At 43.4% G+C, this 17,889-nt stretch overlaps 1 protein-coding gene across 8 annotated transcripts in view; it reads right to left on the bottom strand.

Moving 5' to 3' along the window:
• Nucleotides 1-17,889, bottom strand: part of IQSEC3 (IQ motif and Sec7 domain ArfGEF 3) — a 136,969-nt gene that overhangs the window by 2,603 nt on the left and 116,477 nt on the right. For 3 of the 8 annotated variants that reach the window (XM_083401394.1, XM_083401393.1, XM_083401395.1), the window contains 8 exons: nt 14,560-14,682; nt 13,334-13,500; nt 12,734-12,873; nt 10,338-10,463; nt 8,191-8,290; nt 5,069-5,275; nt 3,009-3,101; nt 1,953-1,996 (listed from right to left, as the gene is read on the bottom strand). In XM_083401394.1, coding sequence (XP_083257520.1) covers nt 1,953-1,996; nt 3,009-3,101; nt 5,069-5,275; nt 8,191-8,290; nt 10,338-10,463; nt 12,734-12,873; nt 13,334-13,500; nt 14,560-14,682 — 1,000 coding nt within the window. Of the gene's footprint in view, nt 1-44; nt 1,870-1,952; nt 1,997-3,008; nt 3,102-5,068; nt 5,276-8,190; nt 8,291-10,337; nt 10,464-12,733; nt 12,874-13,333; nt 13,501-14,559; nt 14,683-17,889 lie in introns of those variants that run through there. The other 5 variants (XM_083401391.1, XM_083401392.1, XM_083401390.1 and 2 more) reach the window with 4 other exon arrangements.

Below are 17,889 nucleotides of genomic sequence, written 5' to 3'. Positions count from 1 at the left end.
GGTACTTAAGAGAAAGAAAGCAATTGGAGATAAGGACTCTCTTATTTTTGCTTTGTAGTTATAAAGTTCCCTCTTTGACTGAGCTCTGTTCTGCAAGCAGAGTTCCTGCGAAACCCTGAATCATCATGCAATCCATGGGCCAACGAGGCAGAAAGAGGGGAGGATAATTGAGGTTGCACATCTTTGCAAGGAGGAAAAAAAATGAGATTTGCTGATGCTCAGAGAAAGACTTGAGCTCTTCCCAGCTCCTGTCTTTCCAAGCAGGAAGGTGCACACATGACTCACTAATCTGTTTACAAAAGGAGAAAATTAAAAAAAGGAACAGGGACGAGAGAGAAAAAAAGCAGAAATCTGACATATTTCAGCAAATTTGCAGCTCGCTCTGATCCACTCGATGGTTTGCAAGTGAAAGGAAATGGTTTTACACACGCCAAAAAGGAAAAGGAAAAAAGTACCCATCCAGCTTGTACAATGGTTAAAAAAAGAAAAGAAAAGAAATCTGATGGAATGGCAGCAGATCAGGTAGTCTCAGAGAAAATGGAGATGCTCACTTCTGCAGAGGAGGAAGAACAGGGAGAGGGGAGGAAGAAGGGCTTGAAGTGTCTTTGAAGAGAAAGCCCACAGGGTTTCCCAACATTAGATTGAAAGCAGGAACTAGGCTGGAATTGGGCTTCCTATGGAAAGGGCTATTTATGGTACAAGGGGGAGAACTCCTGGAATAAAGAGTTTCAGAAGGACACAGCTCCCCAGGAGAGGAGGAGGAAACTAGGAATGGGAAGAGAAGGGTCTCTTCCATGATGGACAGATCTGGGGCCCTGTCTGCCTGATTCTGGAATCACCTGAAGGAACATATATTTGTGAACTGTCTCCTTGGAATTTTACATCCCTGAACTGAAAACCCTTCCTGGAGAAATGTTTGCAGGCCCAACAGCTGTGTATGAGGCCGTGGAGATGCCCGTCCCTCCTCCCCAGCAGCAGGAATGTCATCAGGGTAATGAAATAGGGTTTATGAAACCAGCATGAACTGGGTCTGAGGAATTATGCCTGTGGCAGCTGGGTTTTTCCCAGGCCGTGGAACAGAAAGCTGGGGCATGGGTGTAAAATGGCCTCTGTGGAAAGAGGCCTAATCAGCAAGAAAGAGGAGTTGGAGCTGGAAATGGAGACTGATTGAGGAAACGCTTGTTTGAGAAGAACTGCGGCTCCTGCCCCTATGGCAAGTACCACTTGCAGGGAGATGGAGCTATCTGTTTGGTGAAAGAGGCTTGGGAAAGGACAAAGCTGGGGCAAACGAAATATTCTGGATATCTCTCCCAGATGACAGCTTTCTTGGTGAGCTGAGATCCACAGGAAGACTCCTACAACAGAGTCCTTGCTCCCAAATAAGGACAGGCAAGAAAGTTCCTCCAACAACCCACCCCAAATTGGGAAATGATTGGCCTAAGCTTTCAACCTAAGAAGAGTCCCAGTGAATATGGGAAATGTTTGGTCTATGCTTTCAATATATGAAGCCTGTGACGAGGGCCCAGTGTCTAGGGCAGAAGAAGCTGTGAGGGAAAGGTCATAGCAGTGAGTTTTAGCGGGGGGTCCTGTGATGGCGGTGGCCTGCCAGCAGAGTTCACCTCAGCTGTGTCTCTGATTTCTCCTGAAAGTGTGTTGGGTGGGGATGAGGAAGGAGCAGGTTAGTCTCCAGAGTTCGGGCGCTCGCTCCATGAAGGATGTGTTAACAGTTACTGAAACGGCTTGAAAAAAAATGCTTTGAAGTTTAATCTGGATTTGAAAGTTGTATTACCCGTCCTAGCAGTAACTTTTTATTGTATCTCTGGAAATTGGTAAAATTGTCAGTCTGGCAGGGGAGGCATTGATTAAAACCTGAGAAAAGAAACAACAGAGAATGTAAGAAGAGCTGAACTGAGGGAGAATTACTTACCTCAGCTGCTGTGTGTTCTACTTACCTCCACTGTGCTGTCCGGAACCTTCTCTCCCAAATCTCTTTTGGCTTTGAAAATAAAAGAGACCCCCTTCCTCAGTGATCAAATGCAATATTTACTTACTTATTTATTTACAATGTTTGCATGTTGCCCAATAACATAAAGTTCTCTGGGTGGTTTACCGTTAATAAGCGTAAAAACAATTTAAAATCAATGAAACAAATCAAAAGTAGCATAAATACAGCAAGGAAACAAAAACTCTAACCCCACAATTAAAGTACAGATTTTAGAACTGAGAGGTCTAGACTGCACAAGTTTTTTAGAAGGTCTGGATGAACAAAAGGCTCTTCTCCTGACACCAAAAAGAGCACAAAGATGGCATCAGGCGAATGAGTTGCTTAGGTCAGCAGTTTCTAAACCCAAAACATTCTTGAACACTGTTCAATATCCTATACATTCTGCATCTGTCTGTCCTTCCTCTCCCAGCTAGCTACTGAGTGGAAGGATGGGTACCAAAACTGAAATCTCATTCTGGAAAAATGCTACCACACTGTTGAAATGTCTTCACATTTTTTGCCCCACGCTGATCTGCTTAGTTTCATCCAAGCTTGTGGCACCACAAGAAGGACCAGAAGAGGCATTTATCCCTATAGCTCTCATACAACAAACATACAGTATACAGTTCTTTCCCTATAGCTCTCATACAACAAACATACATGTATACAGTTCTTTCCATTCAACATATATCAGCATGAAGTCTATAGCTGCAGAGTTTCCAGACTAACAGGCAGCTAAAAGATCTTGCAGGTTAAATTTCAGATTCGGAGAACTACTGACTATGGAGAAACGTATAGCAAGAGAAATAATGAGAGTGTGACCTCATGGAATGTATTCTTTGGAAAATACCATAATTATTATTTTTTTTAAAGCAAACAACTTTAGCATGCTTCAAGGATCCATTCTGGAGGTTCAAAGAGACTTGAAGACATTTTGTCCTTCCTATTCCTGTATGCCAAGTCTCAGAGGATTAGCTAAGCTTCAGGGTAGGAAGTGATGAAGAACCCAGAGAAGGAGACTAACCTGTTGGAGATCCTTGCTTGGACTGTATTTCCATCTGAGCTCCATTGGACTTTAAGGAAAGGTTCTTTGTCCCATGTTGCTTCTCCAGCTCCCCTGAGATACACGGAAAGAACATTTTTTTAAAGAGAGAATGGAGACAGAACTAAAAAGTAGAGCAGAAAGAGAGAAAGACAGGAAGATATGGAAGTGGAAGCAACAGGAGACAAGCAGAGAAATAATGGTTAGAGGAAGTGTATTCATGCATGCACACGCACACACAACGGATGTGTCTATTCTGTGCTTTAAAAATATTAAACATTTTAGCCCTGGAATCCACATTCTGTGCCAAGGAAACACAAATTCTACAACCAGTATAAATTATGCACAATGAACATATTCAAAAACATTTATTTGGCCTGAATGGAATGGCAAGGCAATGAAGCTCTGCATCCTGGAGTTCTCAGCTATTCATCTGTGTAGCACTATCCATTTATTCATTCCTACAGCTTGTAATCAGCTCCTCTGTGAATAGCAGAAGCCAGATTTGGGGCATTCCTTAACTATCTGTTTGGGATAGGGGAAACACTATAGGAAGCTGGCTATGGAGCAATTCTTTGGGAGAGAAGAATATGGTAGGAAGTATCAATCAGTGCTAGTACACAGGGGAACATTGCAGGATTTTGTGCATCCAGGCAAGACAGATACAATGATACCTCGGGTTAAGTACTTAATTCGTTCCGGAGGTCCGTTCTTAACCTGAAACTGTTCTTAACCTGAAGCACCACTTTAGCTAATGGGGCCTCCTGCTGCCGCCGTGCCACCGGAGCACGATTTCTGTTCTCATCCTGAAGCAAAGTTCTTAACCCGAGGTACTATTTCTGGGTTAATGGAGTCTGTAACCTGAAGCCTATGTAACCCAAGGTACCACTGTAGTTAATTATCAGGCAAATTGGGAATGCACTTTATAGAGCTGTGGTTCTACTCCCACACCCACCCTGCAGACTCCTTGAAAATTACTTCAGGACTCAGTGGACCACTTAATGTTGTTGTTGTTTTTGTTCCACAAATCAAAGCACATGAACAACTCATGTTTAAAAACCCTTAGTATCTCTAGTGTGGTGGATGTGTCTGTTTTATGGATAAAGTTATGCTGCAGTTGTCAGTTTTATCAAGGCCAAGTGCAGATATTCTCAACTGTTCTGCACCCTTCTCATGGCTCATCCTAAGCATGAGTGAATCTTTTCCCCAGACTTAAGTTCCGTTTTCCACATTTCCACACCAGTTTTGGGGGCGGGGGAGAGAATTACATCCTCATGAAAAGTCATCAGCAGTTTAGCATGAATGTATGCATTTTGTATGCAATTTTGCCCAATAAACCATTTTTGCAAAGCAATCTTTCCTTATATAATGAGTTAGTATGTCACTTTCACTAATATATGCATTTTAGAAACCCTTTACCCTAATGTGTGCATTTTTGTCCACATTATGTGGCTTATTGTACTCACATATCAGCATCAGACAGAAAAATCCAGTTTATACACTCACTTTCTAATAAAATCCCCCCACCCCAAGAAGATACAGCCAGCCCTCCACCCTCATCCAGCTCCACAACCAAGGGTGCCATTTTGAGTAAGGGGCCATGATAGTTTACACCATCTCTGGTTATTCATTAGGAATATTTTATCTCTGGCAAACTCGCCAGTTCTAATGCTGAGAAATTAATGCTGCAAAAAATTAAGTGTGGCTTGCCCTAGATGCACATGCCAAAGGCTCATTACTTGCAAAGAATGATGTCTGATGATCCAGTATTGATAACATTTTTATAATTATTTTGTAGCATAAACAATATTTTAAAATCACAGAAATATTCTGAAATACACCAGCTTTTGCATTTCCATTTAATATTGAATATCTTCATTTTTATTTAATATTGACTAAATTCATTTTTATTTAAATTTTCACGTATTCAAGAGAGGACCGTTAAACCTTGTTGGGATGCCTGCCCCCCTCCTGAAATCTGAAATGGCACCCCTGCTAACAACAGACACAAAAATACACAAGACACGGACATATGTACATACAGACAGAATGACTGCATGGAGTCTGGGCCACGCTGGGAGCCTTACATTCAATTCGAATCTGTTCTAGCTCCATCACCTCTGCTATTGACTCTTTTAGGTCTTCCACAAATTTCTGCATTTCCTCGGCACCCAGGGCACAGAAATGGAGTACCTGTTTCTTCTCTGAGCCTGAAAGGGGAGTCACCAAGGTGATGCCGTGTGGGTAATCTACAAAAAAAGAAGGAGAGGGGACATAAAACTAGTGTTGTGGGTTCTATACATTAAAAAGGCTGAAGCAATCTGAGAAGAGACCATAGCTCAGTGGGAAAGCAGATGAGAAAGCCCCCAAGTTTCATTCCTGGCATCTCCAGTGAAGAGGATCATGTGACAGGAGACGGGGAAGGCCTCTCTGACGAAGATCCTTGCCAAGTCAGAGTAGACAGTCCTGTGTCAGAGTAGACAGTCCTTAGTTAGATGGACAAGCAGCCTGACCTACTTATTTAAGGCAGCTTTCTACATAATCCTACTAATGAGACCAATTAGTATAATAATAAACACAGCTAAACGCTGCCAGGTTTGTTCCTGCTAAACAAGAGGATTGGTTGGTCCAGAATAAAAGTCTGGACCCAGCTGGTTTATGGATGAGGGCGTTGGCGTTCTAAGGCTGCAATCCTATACCACCCCTCTCAAGTCAACCAGGTTTACTTCAGAGTAGACTGCACTATGAGTCTGCAATAGGCCACCTCTTGAAACTGCACTTCTTTGTTTTGAATGCATTTGAAATATCGCCTCAGTTTGTTCATGTTGATTTTTCCAAGTAACTCGCACAAATAAGCAGCTGTGCAAATTGAAAAGCACACTTTTTTGGGGGGGGGGGGATTCTGCAGTGGTGCATATGAACAAGTGTTCACATCCATGGAAGAAAGGGCACTGGATGGAAAGAGGATATGCATTTCCATGTGTACCAAAAAGGAGCATCCATCTGAGCACTATAATGTAGGTGGTGATATAGATTTGTGCATGGAACGATCTACCCAAGTATTTCCAAGTCAAAAATGATTGTGTACAATATTTCGGTGCATACATTCCCTTAGGCATATGACTCAAACAAGAGAAGGCATGCGAGCTTAGTTTGATGCTGAGTCTACACTGAGAAAAGCACCAACTGACTGACACGACTTGGTGTTTACCAAATTGCAGAAATCCAGTTCAAAATAATCACAGATCATTTTTGCACTGGTGGGTGCCATTTGATGACAAAACTCAGGTAATTTGGAACCACAAAAATCTGGGAGAAATGGAGAGGCCGAGAGAATGTTGTGAGTAACCTGCAACAAGAGACATTTATCAGTCTGGTATAACATATATCACAGTCTGTTTCTATAGATTAAGTTAAATGTTAGGAGGATACATCCTCAAAGGCAGCATACATGAGCCTCTTTTTGCCAGCTACATATTTAAAACAAAGCAGTGCAGTTACATTTGCATCACTCAAGGGGCTTACAACAGTTAAAAACATTAAGGCACTATGCTCCAATACTTGCTTAAGAGCACAATTAGGCTTGCTATATCAGCTAATAATATATCATTTTTATGTGGGGTTCCTAAAAGGTGTTTGCACCCTGTTCAAGCTTTATGCAAAAAACACTCTATTGGATTAAATTATCCTGGATAGCCTTGGAGTGGCTTGATGATGTGTTACCTTGTTAACATACAAATATTGTTCCTACTGTTACCGGAAAAATCCGAGGGCTCCCTTGGACAAAAAGTAAAGACACCAACCAGAGTAAATTGGAGCAAATCAGCAGCCTGTAGGCTTGGCCTTTATTGTACTGTTGCAGCAGGGTGTTCCCCTCACTCGCAGGAGAGGAAAGACCCACAAAAATGGTGTGCAAGACCTTATAAAAACTTTTGAAATTCCCCTCCTCTAGGTCAAGCCCACCCCCAGAAACATCATGCATACATTACAGAAAGGAGGGGTTGAGGGAAGAGTTGTGGTGGTAACCTGAGTGTCCTGTCACCTGGCTGATTCCCCTCTTTCCCCCCTCCCATGACTCATTTTCTGAAGACAAAGGTAGTCGGCAGTTTCCTGCCCCCTGAGGGGAAATCCAATCACTGTTCTTTTGTTATAGTCTGTGTTGAATCCACTCGTGTACGCAGTCTGTAGTGCAGTTGATGGTCTTTTGTCTAGGACCATCAGGGTTGGCATAGCAACTGGGCAGGGCTCCTGTGGATGTGCTGCTATGCTCCAGGGATTATGGTGGCCTGTATCAAACCTTCCCCATTTTGTAGTCCTTCCTTCATGGAGTAAAATAAAAGTGGAACAGTGCAAATCTGATGTATGGTTGATTTTCTATGAATTTATAACAGAAGTGTAGCGTATGTAGTGTGTGAGTGTGAGTGTGTGTGAAGTCTGTACAAACTGAATGATTGGGGGGGGGGGTTCCTGCTACACTACTATTAAACTTTCATTGGTGTCCAAGGTACCAGCTTATTGATTTTGGTAGAGGTTTCCTTAAAATAAACCTCAGCAAGGTTAAGTTGGTAATATTTGGTGGGAAGCCTGTGAAACATAAATGTCACATAGATGGAAACATTCCAGAGCAATTTAAAGTTCTGAAATACCTAGCAATTTGGTTTTCAGCCAACGAAACTAGCCATATAGATATAAGAAACACCAGGACTTTTTTGTGTGACAGTACTCACTTGTACACAGTATCGGCACTGCTTACTTTCCTGCCAATGGCAGCCATTTTGTGCTGGCACCCATAATACTTTTATATGAGTACCTGTACCTCATTTTTTAAAAATAAAATAGCACCAGGTCAAAGCAACAAGATCCTTTCAAGCCATGCTCCATTCCTCTGCAATGCACAATGGGAAAATCCTCTCCCCTTTAAAAGCTTGTGGGGTTTTTTTACATCTAAGGTGCCTGCACAAATACTGCATGGTGCCAAAATATGGAGGTTATGGGTACCAGGTGGAAACTGAAATTGTCGCTTCAAACCACTCTCTCATTAAGCAGCAGGCTACGCATCTTTCCAGCCCAAGGCATCAAACTACTACCGCTGTATAAAAATTCACACTATAAATCTTGTCCTCCAGTGTCATCTGGCGAGTGACCAAAACTGTGACAAACTTACATTCATTCTCAAAGAGATGGAACTGCATTCCTAACAGGCCGACTGACTTGCAAAATGTGTACGTTGAAGAGCTTTTCTTCTTGGGGCAAAGCTTGAGAATCTGTTTGAGGACAGAGAAATGAAGAGAGCTTTTCAGATGCAACAGCAAAGGCCGTCCCTGAGTAAAACATAGTTGAATACTACCCCTAAGTTTTGTTCCCTCACAGTGACCTCATGGAAAGACACTTGGGAGTTACTCTCAGCTACAGCATTTGTCCTCTGTGGTCATAATTCCAGGGCACTTACAGAAAACCTGCTTACTAGGCATTCATTCCGATACATTTGCGCAGATGATGGCTGGCTGTTTAATGAGAATCCATTCTAATTTGTTTTTGGAGATGTATTTTTTCAACCACTTTCCTTACCGCATAAATCCTGATCTTCCGGGGAATCAACTGCAATTACACCACCCAAATTATCCAGCATGTGATTGAATCCCACTAGAAACTAGAGTCAGTCTGGAAAGAACCCCAGGTTTAATTTCTTTGCGTGCAGAAGGGTGAACAATGGATTGCCCGTGAAAGTGTCTTGTAAGGGGATGCATTACTCATTCTCTAACCCCTTGATAAAATCTACACTAGAAGAACATGTGAGAGACTGTTTCAAGCTTTAAGTGGTTGCGGGGACAACAGCTATCTTTGAAGGGGCTGGATCAGGACAGCAGTGGCAGCAAGGGGTTAAAGCTCCCTTATTCCTCCATCATGATCATGTTCTGAATCATGCCCCCTGTACCTGCTATTTACTTGTTTGAAACATGCTGTGCAATTGCTAACTGCATCAAGTCCAGTTTGGCTCAAATAAACGACACCGTTTTAAAAAATCTGATAACTGTCACAAGAACGTACAGCATAGGAAATTTAGTGAGAAATATGCTTTGGTGTTTCTTTTTCTACTCTCCAGGGAGTCCTGTCAAATCAACCTTGTCAGATTCACAGAGATTTTAACTTATCAGTTTCACTGAGCTCCTGTGAAACAAAGTAGAATGGATTAAGATGGAGATGTGTTTTTATTCTGCAGTGACTTTTCCTTTCACAATGCAGGGGAACATGAAACTGGATTCTCTTGAGTGTGCATCCACAAAGTTATTGCTTGCACTTTGCAAAAGTGTACAAATGCAGATAGTCCATACCTGCCCCTTTGTTTCCTTGAATGATTGGCAATTGGCTCAGCAGGTAGCTGCAAGTATACTAAGTGCACACATGGAGCATACAACTTCAGCTCCATGCCCACATCACTGGCTCCGAACTCAGCATTGGGCTCCATGCAAGTTGCTTGTTTTCAGCAGCACAGCTCAGCTGGTTACAGCGTGGTGCTGATAATGCCAAGGTTGTAGGTTCGATCCCCATATGGGAGAACTGCATATTTCCTGTATTGCAGGGGGTTGGACTAGATGATCCTCAAAGTCCCTTCCACTCTGCAATTCTATTATTCTATGAGTTCTTTCTCCCATATAAACCTGTCCGCTCATCTTCAAAGCCTCTGTTCCTGCCCCACTCACTGTCTGATGTGTATTGGGAGGCTGTGGTCTCTCAGTCAACCACCTAGACTATGGGGCTTCTTCCTGAAGAACATTTGATTAGAGATGGAACTTATATAGCAAGCTAAGACTCTGCTATTTCATCTTAGAAAGTATCAACTCCATTACTGTTTTAAGGCTGTATTTCATATTGTTGCCTTATCTCTGCTGGTGCTGTAATTGTAATCTTTGAGTCATGGTGGGGCATAGTACAAGGTGGCATTAAAGACTGATTTTTATACCTATCTACACAAATACATACATACATACAACAACACATTTGTTGCAGTGTTTGGAAGGCAGGTAGGTGATTTCATGACCGAATGCTCCCCTGAGCAAAAGAACAACCAGCAGAACAAACCTCCTACCCACGGAAAACCAGCATACCACAGATAAAAAGGTATCTAAGCACCTTCTCCCTGATTGCTACCTTTCTACATAGAAGGGAGTTTCATAAGTAAGGGAGAATGCAACGCCTCACATCAAATCCAACCTGGAAGTCCTAGGGGAGTCGCGTGTCCTGTGCTTTTCCTGAACACTGGCTCTAAGTCCCTTTGCGATGCTGTGATTCTCAAGGCCAAAGGCCACTCACCACCAGCAAATCATTGAAGAGGAAGACCTCCCTCTGGTGAGCAGCTTGCTTCTGTACTTTGTTCACGTCTGTCACTTCGTAAAGTCGGCTGCAGCAAACTAACCGGCGATGTGGCACTGAAAGGACCTGGAAGACAGAGATGGAGTGGAAACAGTCCCCTTCCTTATCCGCCAACCGCAAAGCACTGCACGTTAAACGACTTCAAGCAAGCCTTTGCAATGGCTTTGCCCCACCACCACCTGCAGCCTGTTCTCATCAGGACGTTTTCTGCTCCTTAACAGCACTGAATGTACCAGAGCAGCTTCTCACAATTATGGCAGGCAGAGTTCATTCATTTCAGGACTTTCCCTGATCTGCAGTATCTCGCTGCACCTGATGGAATCGGAAGACCTTGGTGCTTGCATGAGCACAAAAAAATAATAGGTCCTGTGATGCAAAGTCTGCTAAGTGTGGTCCTTTTCTTGGAGTGAGAAGGGAAAGCAAGTTTTTAACCTCCCATGACAGCAGAGAAGCAAATAGAAACTGAAATGGCAATGTTGATTGTTATGGATCACAAGTGGAATCAGCAACAAAGTGTTTCAGGGTTCACCTTCCCTCATTAAAGGAGCATTTCCTGTCCTGAGTTCCTTCCTCCCAGCCATTTTCTCCCAGCAGGCCATTCGACTCTCCACTGCTAGGTTTTCCATTTTTCTCTTCCGCAAGACTCACAATGTCCTATGATTACTGAGCACACGTAGTCCTCTGCGGACTGTTTAGAAGTTTGTTCGTTTTAAAATGTATTTTTCTGCTTCTGGAAACCTCAGAGTCCTTCCAAGCATACTGCTACCTTCCTGTTTCTGTTTCTCAGTGGCCCCCTTTTGGCTCCAGTCTTATTGGCACTCACCACCTGAGTTCACTATTAGAGGGAGTGATTTATACGGGGCTGTCACTGCAGATGGCACTTTGCAGAATAACATAAGCAAAAAAGGACAGGCCTCTGCTTCAAGGAGTTTATGGTCTAAATTGTGATGAAAGGAAAACAAAAGAGTGAGGACAGGGAGAGGAGACAGACAGGAAAAGGGGGGGGCATAATGTATATGTAAAATGCAGTTACATGTGCTGAAGCTTCATTTCAGTAGGGGCAAGGAGGACTAACTAACTAATTACCGCTCATGGCTTAGAAATCAGAGGGAGAACAGCTGGATCGTCACAGGAATATCTACACAGTGATTCTCCCAGGAAGGGGTAGACAAATCTGTCCATTTCAGCTTCTCTCGATTTCTCAATTTTTTTCCAGTTTTAAGCTCGATTCTCCCTATTTCCTCATTAGCCTGAATTTTTTTTAAGGGGGAAAAAAGTCCTCACAAAAATTTGTCAGCATTTTAATGTGTGTTTCTTCTAACCGATAAATTTCTGTATGCATTTGGCCTAGTATGAAACAATCATCCCTAAAACAATGCAACTTCATATGTTATTTTTACTAATATATGCATATTTACACACACTTACCCCCCCTACAAACATTCCCATTTCTTTACACGTTATTCAGGTTGGAGAACTGCGCTGCAAAATTCGGAGAAGTGCAATTAACAAAAAGATGTTGGTCTGTGCATTGTTTTGGGAAGTGCGAATTAGGTGGGCTCTTGTTAAAATTAAAAGTGAACCGAATACCCCACACCTACTAAAAGGCCCTTTGCAGAACCCACCAGCCTGTACCCCAGGCACGTGTGGTCTCTGTACACACAGATGGGCCCTGAGACACCTTCAGCCTTCCGTGCCTTCCTAGGGACTTGGCTTCCAGGTTACAAGACAGGCAGGGTCTGCAAAAATGATTGCTGCCCGGAAAATCAGACAGACGTACTCAAGACCATTTTCAAGGGCAAACAAAATAAAGAAATAACGATGTGAAAAAATAATAATTATAAATGAGATCAGAGAACACTGCAGAGAAAGAAAAGAGGAGATGGGCACATTAAAGGAAAACGTAAGTCAGAAAGAGAAGGCTAATCATATAATTCAGTGGCAGAATAGCACATGCTTCGAATGCAGAAGGGCCCTAGTTCAGCCCCTGACATCTCTAGTAAAAAAGATCACAAGCAGAATGTGATGGGGAAGACTTCATCCTGAGACTCTGTATGAAGAGGCCTTGCCAGTTCAGTGCGAAGCAGGGGTTTGTATCTCTGGCCCTCCAGACGTGGTTTAGACTCTATCTGCCACCATCCTTGACATGCTGGCTAGGACTGATGGGAGCTGATCGAGTCTTACAGGTTCCCCATTCCCGAGAAGGACAATACTGGGCCAACAGGACTTACCTGGCACAAGGCAGCCTCATAAGGAAAAAGTAACCATGGAGCAAACACGATTGCAAGGGATAACAACAGTAACCAGACTGACTTTGTGATGGGCAAAAGGCTCACCGTTTTCATTCCAACAATGGATTTTTCTACTTTGGTGACATAGGTTACATGGTCCTCATTTGATTTGAGCTCTCTCTGTTGGATCCTCTCGTAAATTCCGACCACTAAGTCCCGGGGAATGTCAGCTCCATCATCCACTCCTGTGAAGCATAAACAATGAGAACAGAGATAAAATATGAACCTGAGCTACAAGGGGGTGTACTTTTTCAGAGGCTTGAGAAAGAGAAGATAGAGTCATGGTTGGCTGTGATAAATGCACATGGCCATATATTTCTGTCCCAGTAAGGGCTCTGGCCAAAGAAGAATCGCCTCTGCAAACCTGTTGGACCAGAGATTATGGGGAGGTGCAATTACTATAAATTTGTAAGATTGCATTTTTTTTTTCAATTTCATGACCAGCTAGTGAGCAATTTCAAATGTACATATATTTACAAGATCAACAATGCAAATAGGCTCTTCTCCCTCTCTCGGAGAGGTGGCAGTGCTACTTTCCTCCCTTCGGGTACATATATTTTAGTTATTTTGGTGTTATGTGCCTCTACCTCTGGCTTGAATTCTACTTCACGCTGGGATTATGCCTCATCCAAGCAATGCCCTCACCTCTGAGGTTCCGAATAAAGTCCTCCAGCATCATTTTCCTGTCAGGTTTGATGTTCGGGCTGTACATATCCGTGTTGAGGAGGATGATAGCAAAGGCCAGGATGAAGATGGTGTCTGGGTTATGGAATTGCTGGACTACGTCAGGGTTACACATGCAGTACCGCTGGCTGCAGGTGGGGGAGACAAAGTCAACACACATGAATGGAAATCAAATGCCACTAATACATAAATTTAAATGTCTGGGGATCCTCAGATTACTTACAGTCTGACTATCAATGATGACACCAAAGTTTATTTTATTCCATAAAATCTATACACCACTTGACTGTTTCAAAAAAATGCTTCAAAGTGGTTGGGCCTACAATCCCAGAGCTATAACTCAGAATAAAAGAACAAGCCAATCACTTTAGGTAGATTCAAAGGACCAGGAAGCATGTTAGATTTCACATACACAGCTTGCAGTGCATCAGTTGGTTCTACAAGCACACAAACGGAAAAGTCTGTTTCCCAAGAATAACTGATCCATGACAGAAATGGGAATCTGGGAAAAAAGACTTTGGCAATCCCAACCACCATTGCACCCAATGTGTTTTGACTATACATGATTTTGGCTTTAGGCATGATCCCTGGAACATAACCCCCGCGTATGTTGAGGGCTTACTGTTTTTGAATATGTGCAGAAACTTCCCTGCAACAAAACTGTGTGCTTGTGGCAATCTTCTCAGACGGGTCTGAGTTCTGCATGCCTCAGTAGTACTGCCGAGAGTACCACATGCCTCAGAAGTGTAGCACTAGAAACAGGGCTGTTAGTGCTGTAGCCCCAGCCCTCTGGAATCAATTACCAAATGAAATTGGACAGGCACCTGCTGAAGATGTTTTTGTTTAAGAAGGTTTTCCCTGACATGTGACCTCCCCATCATTTATGAAATACTAATTGTAAATTTGTAGGAATGGCTTACATCTGGTGAGCCTGTCAATGCCGTCTGACTGATTTGTGGGGCAGCATAACACCAACCATAGCCACAAAACTGGGAAGGAGCAGCACCCTTCATGAGATCTTGGGACCCTACACCTCGCATGGCCCAGTGGAATCTCACTACAGAAACCTACTCATAGGTTTACTCTTTCTTGGGTAAGGGGAAACTCCTGGCTACTCCTCAGACAGTTGACCTCCAACATTGGAAGCAGCTGCCTGTCAATCTCTACCACATCAGTGCGGCTCTTACCTGAAGGCTTCAATCAACCTCTCCACCTTCTGGGCCTCTCCCTGCACCCGGATGTGGGCTTGAAATTTCCGCAAAGCTTCATCAAGCTCCATGCCAGAGAAGTCCATCTCATCTACTACACAGCTAAAGGAAGGAGAAAACAAACAGCATTACTACAAGCATCTCTGCATAACAGCCTCCTTGGAGATGTACGATGGAAAAACAGGCCTATCACAACAACATGGAAGATCTCAGCAGGAATCCCATTATTCCTTCCAAAAAAAATCAAGATGTGACTACACCCCATCTTGCTTCTGTATCTTGCTCTCTTTTGGCTGACATCTGAGCTCATTCGGAAAAAGCCTTGGGTCTACTGAAGATATATTTCAGTTATATTTTTCTCCCACCCTTCCTCTCTAAGTAGGGAAGGGCAGTATGCCACAAACCCCTCCTCAACATCCCTGTGAAGTACATAGATTGAGAAGGTTAGGAGTGGTCCAAGGCCACCCAGTCAGCTTCATGGCTGAGTGGGGATTTGAACCCCAGGGTATTAGGTCCTAGTCCCAACATTCTAACTGAATGCTAGTATTCATCTAGCCTTCTCCAGTCTTGTGTCCTCTGGGAATTTTGGCCTGTGGTTTCCATAACACCTGTCCATAACACTGTCCATGCTAGCTGGAGCTGCTGGAAGCTTTAGCCTAACAACATCTGGAAGGCACCAAGTTGGGGAAGGCTGGTCCACAATGGCTGACAGTGGTTCTGAAGGGTTCTAGACAAGAGATTTCCTCAACCCTACCTGGAGATGGCAGGGATTGAACCTTGGGATTTTTGCATGCAAAATGTGTGTTCTGCTACTGAATTATAACCCTATCCTAAACAGGAGCGGGCAAATGGGGAGAGGGCATTTCAGGTCAGCCTTAAGGTGAAGTGCCTTGAACAGTCCGTGAGTGCTGTACAGATACTAAAGTGTTGCCGTATGTGTGGACTCAAATTTTGGTGAAAATAACCCCGTGAACTAGCAGTGGGGAGCCTGAGGTCCATGGGCTGAATACAGTCCTTCAGCCCTCTCTACCTGTCCCTCAAGACTCCCCAGGAAACACACACCCGTCCCCCCCCAAAACAGACCCCTGTCTGTACTCTGTACTCCATGCCCTCCTTGATAATCTCTCTTGTTTGTTTGCCTGTATGAATGGCAGAGAGGTGTAGGGATATACCCGTCTGCAGATATCTCTAACTTGCAAAGCTGAAATCCATTGCTCCACCTACCTTTGCCTCTGGTCCTGCCCAACACTGGCACACCGCCCCAGAGGTGTCCCATGAGGAAATGCAGCCCCTGGACTGAAAAGGGTCCAAATACTTGGTCTAAACTAAGTCTCTGAAGAAGAAGAAAACTATAATCTGTCTCCAGTTGCAGAGACCTGGGTTTGGTTTTTTCCTGTGCCAGAGGAACTGTTGATACCACACTCAAGTATAAAGGGGAGAAAAATCAATGTGACTATTCCCCCAAGACAGTCTTTATTTTTTCCCTTCAAGGGGCAGATCAGAGGATGCTTGCAGAAGGAGAAAGAGCACTAAAGAGCTATCCCTCCTCCTCTCCCGTCCCTCCTCCTCTCTGTTTGTTATTTTTATTTTACTAACACATGCACTTCCTCTTCCCATGGGGTCACATCAAGGCTTCTTGCTGCTAAATGCTTAGCTTTGATAACTGCAGAAAATTTCCTAGTTAATCAATACCAGGTTCACCACTGCAGTCACCCCTGGAGACTTTAAAATTTGGAGGAAATACAGAAAAAGAAATAAATACTTGAAGTGCATTGCGCTTCCTTGCACGAAGACACCATTAAAGACTGAAGCCTACTCAACAGAATGGGGACTATAGATCCCATCTTCTCTATCAAGGGAACATCTGAGGCTGCATTCTCCATGCCAGGGCATGGTTAACGACTGTAACCTAAAGATTTATGAGTTCTTAGCAGTTATCTTTGATTTTGCCTTGAATGGCACCAGCGTTACTGTACTGTTATGAGTTTGGGGTGTTAAGCTGGGTGCCAGACCCCTCTAATCCCTGGATCCAGCAAGTGTTAGAATTTAATCAAGGCTTCTAATTCTTAGAATAGCTAGGCTAGCCTCCTGGTGAGGTGATAAGACTGGGTGATGGGCTATTAAGGGAAACAAAGGAAAAGGGTTCTGTGTGAGACTGCAAATGGTTGGGGCATCTCCCTCAACTCACAGATAGTTCAAAGGCCAAAGCCTTAGTGTAGGGTTGAGGTAGCAGTGATGTCACCCAGAAGGAAAGCAGTAAGAAGTGATCTACTTGCAAATCTCTGGGTAATTTTTGTAGTAGACCAGAAAGACTCTCATTTGTTTAACAATTCCAACAAACAAAAAAGGCGACTCTAATGCCAAAACTAGGGCACTGAATCGAAAAAAAGAAAAAGAAAAAAGCTTGGGGGGAAAGCAGGAGATGGTTTGTGGGTGGCAAGGACTGTGAGCTCAGGTCTGCTGCTGAAAACAAATTCCTGGTGTTCAAGGATATGTTCCTTAATTCAAAGTCTATGTCTGGCCCCTAGGCCCCTATGGGTCTGGGTAATGGGTCTTGGGGGTACAATCAAAAAACAAAGCAGATCCTGTAACCTTTAAGCCTCTGCACAGCCCTGGTTTAAAATATATATTGGCTAGTTGAGTTTGATGGTGGGGGTGTGCATCAGTGTCTCCTAGCAATATGATCATTGCCAGCAATATGATCATTCATAACAAATGCAAGACCAAGAGGGAGGTGGAGAGGACAAGGGGGCTTGTCACATTGGTGTTTACTGTGAATTTGAGGCTGATTTCTGGGCACTGTTTACATGACACTACCCTCAACCAGAACCCATCCCATGTGCGGTTTCCTAAAGTAACCAGCACAAAAATGGATACATAAAATTTCAAGGCCTCAATCCCTTAAGGACCTCCCCTCACAATCCCGTGTTTGTCATCCAAGGCCCTTCTCTATGTCCTGCCTTCCCGAGAGATTTGGAAAGTGACAACACAACAAAAGGCCTCTTCTGTGGTGGCTCCCTCTGTGGAATTCTCTCCCCAGAAGGGCTCGCCTGATGCCATCATTACATGTCTTTAGGCACCAGGTGAAAACATTCCTTTTTACCCAGCCTATCAGCCATTAAATAATCTATGGCCTGTTAAATTGGTATGTGCTAATGTTGTTGTCATTGTTGTTTAATTATGCTGTGTATTGTGTTTTTATTATTATGCTGCGTAAATTATGTTCTTAATGTACACTGCCCTGGGCCCTTTGGATAAAGGGCAGCTAAATAACTAAATAAATAAAAGAAAGAAAGAAAGAAAGAAAGA

Source organism: Podarcis tiliguerta (genome assembly GCF_965153285.1).
Source record: "Podarcis tiliguerta genome assembly, chromosome: 10".
NCBI classification, from domain to species: domain Eukaryota; kingdom Metazoa; phylum Chordata; class Lepidosauria; order Squamata; family Lacertidae; genus Podarcis; species Podarcis tiliguerta.
The sequence above is the reverse complement of the archived record's forward strand: the minus strand, read 5'-3'. Positions and strand labels throughout refer to the sequence as shown.